This window comes from Oryx dammah, unplaced genomic scaffold (assembly GCF_014754425.2).
Source record: "Oryx dammah isolate SB20612 unplaced genomic scaffold, SCBI_Odam_1.1 HiC_scaffold_14, whole genome shotgun sequence".
Taxonomy (NCBI): Eukaryota; Metazoa; Chordata; class Mammalia; order Artiodactyla; family Bovidae; genus Oryx; species Oryx dammah.
Genome location: NW_024070198.1, coordinates 18073512 through 18084990, shown reverse-complemented (window position 1 = coordinate 18084990; position 11479 = coordinate 18073512). Strand labels below are relative to the sequence as shown.

Below are 11479 nucleotides of genomic sequence, written 5' to 3'. Positions count from 1 at the left end.
GTTGGAAGAGGGTGTTTGCTATGACCAGTGCGTTCTTTTGGCAAAACTCCATTAGCCTTTGCCCTGCTTCATTCTGTACTCCAAGGCCAAATTTGCCTGTTATTCCAGGTGTTTCTTGACTTCCTACGTTTGCATTCCAGTACCCGATAATGAAAAGGACATCTTTTTTGGTTGTTAGTTCTGGAAGGTCTTGTAGGTCTTCATAGAACCTTTCAATTTAAGCTTCGTCAGTGTTACTGGTTGAGGCATAGACTTGGATTACCGTGATATTGAATGATTTGCCTTGGAAAGGAACAGATCATTCTGTAGTTTTTGAGATTGCATCCAAGTACTGCATTTCAGACTCTTTTTGTTGACCATGATGGCTATTCCATTTCTTCTAAGGGATTCCTGCCCGCAGTAGTAGATATAATGGTCATCTGAGTTAAATTCACCCATTCCAGTCCATTTTAGTTCACTGATTCCTAAAATGTTGATGTTCACTCTTGCCATCTCCTGTTTGACCATTTCCAATTTGCCTTGATTCATGGACCTAAAATTCCAGGTTCCTATGCAATATTGCTCTTTACAGCATCAGACCTTGCTTCCATGACCAGTCACGTCCACAATTTGGTGTTGTTTTTGCAACACCCTAAATCAAATCCCTAATGATTACACAATGGAACTGGGAAATAGATTTAAGGGACTAGATCTGATAGAGTGCCTGATGAACTATGGACGGAGGTTCGTGACACTGTACAGGAGACAGGGAGCAAGACCATCCCCAAGAAAAAGAAATACAAAAAAGCAAAATGGCTGTCTGAGGAGGCCTTACAAATAGCTGTGAAAAGAAGAGAAGCAAAAAGCAAAGGAGAAAAGGAAAGATATACCCATTTGAATGCAGAGTTCTAAAGAATAGGAAGGATAGATGAAAAAGCCTTCCTCAGTGACCACTGCAAAGAAATAGATGAAAAGAATAGAATGGGAAAGACTAGAGATCTCTTCAAGAAAATTAGAGATGGGAACATTTCATGCAAAGATGGGCTCAATAAAGGATAGAAATGGTATGGACCTAACAGAAGCAGAAGATATTAAGAAGAAGTGGCAAGAATATACAGAAGAACTGTACAAAAAAGATCTTCACAACCGAGATAATAACGATGGTGTGATTACTCACCTAGAGCCAGACATCTTGAAGTCAAGAAGGCCTTAGGAAGCATCACTACAAACAAAGCTAGTGGAGGTGATGGAATTCCAGTTGAGCTATTTCAAATCCTAAAAGATGATGCTGTGAAAGTGCTGCACTCAACATGCCAGCAAATTTGGAAGACTCAGCAGTGGCCACAGGACTGGAAAAGGTCAGTTTTCATTCCAATCCCAAAGAAAGGCAATCTCAAAGAACGCTCAAACTGCTGCACAATTGCACTCATCTCACATGCTAGTAAAGTAATGCTCAAAATTCTCCAAGCCAGGCTTTAGCAATACGTGAACTGTGAACTTCCAGATGTTCAAGCTGGTTTTAGAAAAGGCAGAGGAACCAGAGAGCAAATTGCCAACATCCGCTGGATCATGGAAAAAGCAACAGAGTTCCAGAAAAACATCTATTTCTGCTTTATTGACTATGCCAAAACCTTTGACTGTGTGGATCACAATAAACTGTGGAAAATTCTGAAAGAGATGGGAATACCAGACCACCTGACCTGCCTCTTGAGAAATCTGTATGCAGGTCAGGAAGCAACAGTTAGAACTGGACATGGAACAACAGACTGGTTCCAAATGGGGAAAAGAGTACATCAGGGATGTATATTGTCACCCTGTTTATTTAACTTATATGCAGAGTACATCATGACAAATGTTGGGCTGGGAGGAAGCACAAGCTGGAATACAGATTGCTGGGAGAAATATCAATAACCTCAGATATGCAGATGACACCACCCTTATGGCAGAAAGTGAAGAAGAACTAAAGAGCTTCTTGATGAAAGTGAAGAGGAGAGTGAAAAAGTTGGCTTAAAGCTCGACATTCAGAAAACAAAGATCATGGCATCCGGTCCCATCACTTCATGGCAAATAGATGGAGAAACAGTGGAAACAGTGTCAGACTTTATTTTTGGGGGGCTCCAAAATCACTGCTGATGGTGACTGCAGTCATGAAATTAAGAGATGCTTGTTCTTTGGAAGAAAAGTTATGGCCAACCTAGACAGCATATTAAAAAGCAGAGACATTACTTTACCAACAAAGGTCCATGGTTTTTCCAGTAGTCATGTATGGCTGTGAGAGTTGGACTATAAAGAAAGCTGAGCACCGAAGAATTGATGCTTTTGAACTGTGGTGTTGGAGAAGACTCTTGAGAGTTCCTTGGACTGCAAGGAGATCCAACCAGTCCATCCTAAAGGAAATCAGTTGTGAATATTCACTGGAAGGACTGATGCTGCAGCAGAAACTCCAGTCCTTTGGCCACCTGATGCGAAGAGCTGACTCATTTGAAAAGACCCTGATGCTGGGAAAGATTGAAGGGGGGAGGAGAAGGGGATGACAGAGGATGAGATGGTTGGATGGCATCACCGAATCAATGGACCTGAGTTTGAGTAAACTCCACGAGTAGGTAATGGACAGGGAGGCCTGGCGTGCCGCAATCCATGGGATCACAAAAAGTCAGACACGACTGCACGACTGAACGTCTGAACTGAACTGAACTGACTTCATCAGTCAGTCACTCGTTTCTTGAATACCTACTATTAGCCAGCTGTGAGATCAGGGAACTGTGGTCTTTGTGTCTGAGTCATTCCATCATGTGCTCATTCATTAAATATTTATCGAGCACCTACAGTTTTCTAGAGAGCCAGGAGTGAAGCAAAGAAACAAAATCCCTGCTCAAAGTAAAAAAAAAAGTTTTAAATTCCAGTCCTCGTACACCCATGGTAGATTCATGTCAATGTATGGCAAAACCAATACAGAATTGTAAAGTAAAATAATAAATAAATAAATTAATTAATTTAAATAAATAAATTGCAGTCCTCATACAGTTTACACAATGCATGACTCAAATCTCAGTGCTTGTTAACTGAAGAAAAATATGGTATCATTAGCCTAAAAAATTATGAGATCCGAGAAGTAATAGTCCATGACTTCTTTTGTTCATCACTGTGAAACCTCAGTGTCTAGACTTTGTAGGTGCTCGGTATATTTTTATTAGTGGAAAAGAGAAGGACGATATAGCCCCTGCCCACAAGCTGAAGACCACAGCTCTCTGAGGCAGTAGGAGAAAAAGAGCCAATAATGACAGCTGAAAACTCCATAATAGTAGTTCAGCAATTTCAGGGTTGACTGGAGAGTCAGCAAAGGCTTTAAGTTCAGCATGTGCTATGAGCTAAGTCTTAAAGGAAGAATGGAATTAGATCACTGGGAGGAGTGGGGGTGGGCACTGTGGGATTAATCAGTAGTCAATTTACAAAAGAAATGGAAAATTTTATCTGATCCAGCCTGAAGATTATAATCTTGGAGAGGGTCTCTCAGACAACTATGAGCTCAGTTCTGAAGAGGGGAGGGGAGGCATGATTTTGAGGTATAGGTACTGCAGTTATGCACACGTCTTGGTAGAGGTTTACTGCTATTCACAAGGAACAGATATCTTACTTAATGTTTGGTGAGGGTGAAAGAGGAGAGTGAAAAAGCTGGCTTAAAAATCAACATTCAAAAAACTAAAATGATGGCATCCGGTCCCATCATATCATGGCAAATATTGTAGGTCAGTGACTGCCAAGCCTAATGACTTGATTCTTGTAGAACTGAATGGTGGGTAACGTTCTTTATTTTACAGTCCCTTCTCTTTAGGTCTTTTTTTTTTTTTTTTCTCCAGAAAGCTGTATTCATTAGTTTTCAAAGATTCAACCACACAGTAGATGGAAACACCTCTGAGATTTTTGAAGCACTCAATACTAAACAGTGCTCAAACTATTAAAAGTGAAATATAGTTAAACAATAGGAAATAAAAAATAATGAATCCGGTACAGAGAATAAAGTTTAAAAATAGGAAATAAAAAATAATGAATCCGGTACAGAGGAGAAAACCATTCAAAAAATTATGGCAGTTTGTTATCAAAACAACAACTCTTAAATTCCAGCAATTATCATGACTTTAAAACTGGAGTTTAGGAAACAATCACCTCTTTACCATCAAACACAGCCAGAAAAGTTCTACAGGTCTTCTCATGTGACCAGCTGGTCAGTACAAAAGGATACAATGTACATGACTGTTCCCAACTCTTTCAGTTCTAAGTGGAGTATATTATGAGAATTGCTACATATGAAAGAACTCTCCATCAGCAGAGGACTGCAGAATGTGGGCCTTGGAACCAATTCAGCTTTTACAACTGGTAAAGGACAGTTTTGATTCGACCTCCCAAAGCTTTGTTTGCAAGGCTTTCAAAACATCTTCCATCTCCTTTAGAGATTTTTCTATTTCAACTCTACTTTCAAGATTGAAAAGCTCTTTGTCTTCTGACACAATTTGCTTTTCAGATGACCCTAAAACATAACTTTCAATGGCTTCAACACTAAGGCAGAACATGTCCCTCTTGTAGTCTAGATCCTTGGGTGTGCACCTGTACAGGTAGCCGAGGCTGAGCGAACAACCTGTGCAGTACAAAGTCTGCAGGATGCAACAATTATCATGTTTACGTTTGGATAGCATCTGTTCCTCATTCACAGAAACATTACAGGTAACACAGCGCAGCAAGATGCAGTTGGTGTCTTCCTGGTTCGCCACCCAGCTCAGCGAGTCTCCCAGCGGTCGCCGGCAGCGCGAGCACAGAAACACCAGCGGCCTGTGCCCCTCCGCCGGCTCCGCAGCCTCCTCGCGCCGCGTCCTTTCAGAGCAGGCCACCGATGCCTCTCCGCTCATGGAGCTCCACATGTTCGCCCACTCCTGCAGCAGCTGGTGGCGGCTCGAGTCTTCCGAGAGCCGCCTGCCTAACAGAGAGGAGTCTTCCCTCTCGCCCCTGTGGCCAAACGTACAGGTTGTACAGGAACATCCTTCCGGGGACAAAGAGTCCTCCATCAGCTCCTCTTTAGGTCTTAATTTCAGCAAGGGCTTGGGAGGTATTGTGTGACCAATTTGTCCCATGGCGTGCTGATTCCAAGGTCAGGTGAAAACTTCATTCATAGGCCATTCCATGTGCTATCATTGGACTAGGCTCTGTTAACAGTATCCCAGAGCCTCTTGACCATCTGTCCTACTTGTCTGTTGTGGTCCAGGAAATAGTTCCCTTTTGTTGTTTCTTCCCATATCTAGAGTCACACTATTACAGCATTGATCTTATAGGACTATAGTCATTTCAAATCAACTAATCATCATTAATTTTACTGGAGACTCAGTTTCACATTTGGTAATGCAAGAAACAATAATTCCATAAAATAGGCAGAATACAAGTAACATAGCTAGTAACATTAGTAAAGTCATAAGTAAGTATTTAAGCTAAGAACTTCTATTACATGGAGCCTAGTATCTCCCCAGGTGGTCGAATCAGTCTGTTCTTCACTAATTGCTATATTTAAGAGAAATTATATACTGGAATTGTACATATGTTAATAGTTCACCAAATATATCTGTATACACAAGGATTGTGAAATGAATATTATTTTCTAAGGAGTTATATGGCTGGAGCCAGAAGAAGAAAATTTGATCTTTATAGCTGAGCAGGTATTCCTGCCATTGAGGAGGTCTGATTAATGCATAAGGCAGACGCACAATCCACACTAGAGAGGAAGAAGGAAGTCCAAACGGGCAGACAAAATGTTTAAGTTCTTCTCTTGTCTTAAAATATGAATATTTATTTCATCATTGGGTAAAGAATGAATCAGAGACATCTGAGTTTCCACTCCAGCTCCACACATTATTTTGTACGTTACTAAACTCTCTAAGCCTCAGCGTCCTCCTCTATAAAATGAGAAGAATCACCCCTTCCTCAATTGGTTAAATAGGAATCAAGATAAGTACATAAAACACTAAGCATAGTGCTTAGCACATGAAAAAGCATTCAGTGAGTGGTGACTTTTAATTTTGTTAATATTGTTTATATTGTTTTTATGTTTAAAGTAACCAACAGACTAAAAGCATAGGTTTTCACAAAAGATGACCAGCCACATAGTAACCAATATTTAAAAATCATTCTTTCTTGAATCAAATTATTGCCCCAACTAAATAGAAGTAGGGAACTAAAAGAACTATTGTTTAATTGTATGTATGAAGACCTACAAGACCTTTTAGAACTAACACCCAAAAAAGATGTTCTTTTCATTATAGGGGACTGGAATGCAAAAGTAGGAAGTCAAGAAACACATGGAGTAACAGGCAAATTTGGCCTTGGAGTATGGAATGAAGCAGGGCAAAGACTAAGAGTTTTGCCAAGAGAACGCACTGGTCATAGCAAACACTCTCTTCCAACAACACAAGAGAAGACTCTACACATGGACATCACAGATTGATTATATTCTTTGCAGGCAAAGATGGAAAAGCTCTATACAGTCAGCAAAAACAAGACCTGGAGCTGACTGTGGCTCAGATCATGAACTCCTTATTGCCAAATTCAGACTTAAACTGAAGAAAGTAGGGGAGATCAGTCCTGGGTGTTCACTGGAAGGACTGATGCTGAAGCTGAAACTCCAATACTTTGGCCACCTCATGGGAAGAGTTGACTCATTGGAAAAGACCCTGATGCTGGGAGGGATTGGGGGCAGAAGGAGAAGGGGACTACAGAGGATGAGATGGCTGGATGGCATCACCAACTTGATGGACATGAGTTTGGGTAAACTCCGGGAGTTGGTGATGGACAGGGAGCCCTAGAGTGCCGCGGTTCATGGGTTGCAAAGAGTCAGACACAACTGAGCGACTGAACTGAACTGACCTGAACTGATGGTGTTACAGAACAAAATTCAACTGGATAAATTTTAAAGAACTTACTGGCTTTCTTAAATGATTCATGAATTGTGCAGCACCCCATCTAGCAGACAGAAAGGAGCTCTGAGGAGCTGCACAAAATGAAAGACCTGTATAGGCAGAGGGCAAAGAGCCAAGAAAGTTACAGCGAAAGCAGATTGGTTGTGGCAAGATTCCCCTTCCTTCAAGAGCCAGGATGACAGGGTCTATTAGAAAGATTACCTCACTAGAGCTGACCAGGTAATTCCAGATTGCCTGGTTTAAGATTCCATGTCTGGGAGAGGCTGAAACAGTAATTAAGAAAGGTATTAGGTTTAGGTTTGGTGACATAGAGCTTAGCCTAAGTGATTCTATTTGGGGCCTGTGTCTTATTTTTAACAATAGGAATGTCTTAAATACTTTTTTTTTTGGCCAAGTAAACCTCGGCAAAGGTACATACAGATGGTTAAGTTTTCTTTTTCAGTTATAAGACATGTATTTCCTTCTAACTAGACATCAAATAATTAAGTAATACTTGCCTCTTATGTCCCAGGGGCCATAGCCACAGAGGTGACCTCTTAGTATTATTCATCTCATTTAGCCTTTAAGCTTCAAATTATGGTCAAGGAGAGCTCCAAGATTCAGAGTTCTCCTTTGGATTCTGAGATTTATTTATGGAAAACCCTCAGAAATTATTTCTGCATTTACCTCTTAGAGCTTGATTTTCCTTTTACTGAAAAGTGTCAGTACATTCCCTAGACATTTTAAGAGCTCGTGCTGAATCCATGCTTAGTTGCCCAGTCGTGTCCAACTCTTTGTGACCCCATGGACTGTAGCCCACCAGGCTGCTTTGTCCATGGGATTCTTTAGGCAAGATCATGGAAGTAAGTTGTCACTTCCTCCCCCAGGGGATTTTCCCAGCTCAAAGATCAAACCGCTGTCTTCTGTGGCTCCAGCATTGTTAGGCGGATTCTTTACCCACTGAGCCATCTACCACTTACCAAATGCTAAGCATGTGGCAAGTATTGTTTTACATGCATTACTGGGATTAAGGCATGTAACTGGCATTACAGCCTTATGATGTTGGAAACCAAGGAAACTAACCTGCTGATAAATGGCAGAGCTGGACCCAAATCCAGTCAGACTACCTCCATGCTTTCAACACTACATTGCTTCTTATTAATTATTTCTATGAAATGTGTTTCATATATAACCCTTTCTGTCCGTCCTCACTGATCCCTCCTTAGTTTTGGTACTCTCCGGATGTCTTAGCTACATTATTGCAATAGTTTCTTTCTTTCTTTCTTTTTTAAATACAGTGACAGTTCAGTTCAGTTCAGTCCTCAGTCCTGTCCAACTCTTTGAGACCCTATGGACTACAGCATGCCAGGCTTCCTTGTCCATCACCAACTCCCTGAGCTTGTTCAAACTCATGTCCATCAAGTCAGTGATGCCATCCAACCATCTCATCCTCTGTCATCCCCTTCTCCTCCTACCTTCAATCTTTCCAGCATCAGGGTCTTTTCCAATGAGTTAGTTCTTCACATCAGGTGGCCAAAATACTGGAGCCTCACTTCAGCATCAGTCCTTCCAATGAATATTCAGGACTGATTTCCTTTAGGATTGACTGGTTTGATCTCCTTGATGTCCAAGGGACTCTCAAGAGTCTTCTCCAGCACCACAGTTCAAAAGCATCAATTCTTTGGCGCTCAGCCTTCTTCACAGTCCAACTCTCACATCCATACATGACTACTGGAAAAATCATAGCTTTGACTAGACAGACCTTTGTCAGCAAAGTAATGTCTCTGCTTTTTAATATGCTGTCTAGGTTGGTCATAGCTTTTCTTCCAAGGAGCAAACATCTTTTAATTTCATGGCTGCAGTCACCATCTGCAGTGATTTTGGAGCCCAGAAAAATAAAGTCTGACACTGTTTCCACTGTTTCCCCATCTATTTCCCATGAAGTGATGGGACCAGATGCCATGATCTTCATTTTCTGAATGTTGAGCTTTAGGCCAACTTTTTCACTCTCCACTTTTACTTTCATCAAGAGGCTTTTTAGTTCCTCTTCACTTTCTGCCATAGGGGTAGTGTCATCTGCATATCTGAGGTTATTGATATTTCTCCCAGCAATCTTGATTCTAGCTTGTGCTTCATCCAGTCTGGCATTTCACATGATGTACTCTGCATATAAGTTAAATAAGCAAAGTGACAATATAAAGTATAATTTAAAAAAACAAAAAGGAGGAGGAGAATGGGGAGAGAATATGCACAAAACAACTGTTTTCAGCAATGCCATGGTGGTACTATTAGCATTGTCAATTGTGTATAATGTACCAATTGTGTGGAATGTACCAAATAAGTAATTGTGAGTATTTTAACGTCATTTGTACCCTTGAGAATCAGGGTGGAAGAAAAGTAGAGAAACAGAGTGGAAGAAATTAAGTAAAAGCCTTGCAGTCCCATATTTGAATTGGACTTACCAGTATGAACTCATTAGATATTTTAATCTTTATATATATATTTTTAACTTAGTTTTAATTGAAGGATAATTGCTTTACAGAATTTTGTTGTTTTCTGTCAAACCTCAACATGAATCAGCCATCAGTTCAGTTCAGTCGCTCACTCGTGTCCGACTCTTTGTGACCCCATGAATCACAGCACGCCAGGCCTCCCTGTCCATCACCAACTCCCGGAGTTCATTCAGACTCACGTCCATCGAGTCAGTGATGCCATCCAGCTATCTCATCCTCTGTCATCCCCTTCTCCTCCTGCCCTTAATCCCTCCCAGCATCAGAGTCTTTTCCAATGAGTCAACTCTTCCCATGAGGTGGCCAAAGTATTGGAGTTTCAGCTTTAGTATCATTCCTTCCAAAGAAATCCCAGGGCTGACCTCCTTCAGAATGGACTGGTTGGATCTCCTTGCAGTCCAAGGGACTCTCAAGAGTCTTCTCCAACACCACAGTTCAAAAGCATCAATTCTTCGGCACTCAGCCTTCTTCACAGTCCAACTCTCACATCCATATATGACCATAGGAAAAACCATAGCCTTGACTAGACGGACCTTAGTCGGCAAAGTAATGTCTCTGCTTTTGAATATGCTATCTAGGTTGGTCATAACTTTTCTTCCAAGGAGTAAGCATCTTTTAATTTCATGGCTGCAATCACCATCTGCAGTGTTTTGGAGCCCCTAAAAAATAAAGTCTGACACTGTTTCCATTGTTTCCCCATCTATTTCCCATGAAGTGATGGGACCAGATGCCATGATCTTCGTTTTCTGAATGTTGAGCTTTAGGCCAACTTTTTCACTGTCCACTTTCACTTTCATCAAGAGGCTTTTTAGTTCCTCTTCACTTTCTGCCATAGGGGTAGTGTCATCTGCATATCTGAGGTTATTGATAATTCTCCCAGCAATCTTGATTCTAGCTTGTGTTTCTTCCAGCCCAGCGTTTCTCATGATGTACTCTGCATATAAGTTAAATAAACAGGGTGACAATATATAGCCTTGACGTACTCTTTTTCCTATTTGAAACCAGTCTGTTGTTCCATGTCCAGTTCTAACTGTTGCTTCCTGACCTGCATACAGATTTCTCAAGAGGCAGGTCAGGTGGTCTGGTATTCCCATCTCTTTCAGAATTTTCCAGAGTTTATTGTGATCCACACAGTCAAAGGTTTTGGCATAGTCAATAAAGCCGAAATAGATGTTTTTCTGGAACTCTCTTGCTTTTTCCATGAGCCAGCAGATGTGCAGCCATAGGTATACATATATCCCCTCCCTCTTGAAACTCTGTCCCATTTCCCTCCCCATTTCACCCCTCCAGGTTGATACAGAGCCCCTGTTTGAGTTTCCTGAGACATTCAGCAAATTCCCATTGGCTATCTATTTTACATATAGTGGACACAGGAGGTGGGGGAGGAAAGGGCAGGACAAATCAAGAGAGCAGCACTGACGCATACATACCAGCATGCGCAAAGCAGACCGGTTCAGTCACTCAGCCGTGTCCGACTCTTTGCAACCCCACGGACTGCAGCAAAACAGATAGCCAGCAGTTAACTGCTGTATTGCACTGGACGCTCAGCCCGGCGCCCCACAACTGCCAGAGCTTCTGAGTGTGTTCCTCTGCTTTCACTCTCTCTGATCATCTTTGGTGTCAGTGACAAATTAATTTTCTTAAAACACTGGTTTGATTGTGTCACCACTATGATCAAGAAACCATATTTTTTTACTGTGGTAAAATATATGTAATATTTATCATTTTAACTGTTCACAAGTGTCTAATTCAGTGACAGTAAATACTTTCACAATGTTGTGTAACTATCACCACTATCTATACCCAAAGCTTTTTTTTTCATCCCAACAAAAACTCTGTACCTGTTAAACAATAATTTCCTCTTCCCCTGGCTCTTGGTAACCTCTATTTTACTTTCTGTGTCTACAAATTTGCAGATTTGAGAAACCACATTTTGCAAAACATATCTTCTAATTTTTCAAGTCTTTCCATAATTTGACCAGTCTATTTAATTTTATTTCTTCATATTTTCCAATTATACATTCTCCAATCTAATATCTGTTTTATTAACACTAT

At 41.0% G+C, this 11479-nt stretch overlaps 1 protein-coding gene across 1 annotated transcript; it reads right to left on the bottom strand.

The window, feature by feature from the left end:
• Window positions 1-4127: 4127 nt before the first annotated feature.
• Window positions 4128-5102, bottom strand: LOC120873497 (protein Mis18-alpha-like). The gene has a single exon (XM_040254164.1). The coding sequence runs from the start codon at window positions 5100-5102 to the stop codon at window positions 4338-4340; it is 765 nt and encodes a 254-aa protein (XP_040110098.1). The 3' UTR covers window positions 4128-4337.
• Between the last annotated feature and the right edge of the window lie 6377 nt (window positions 5103-11479).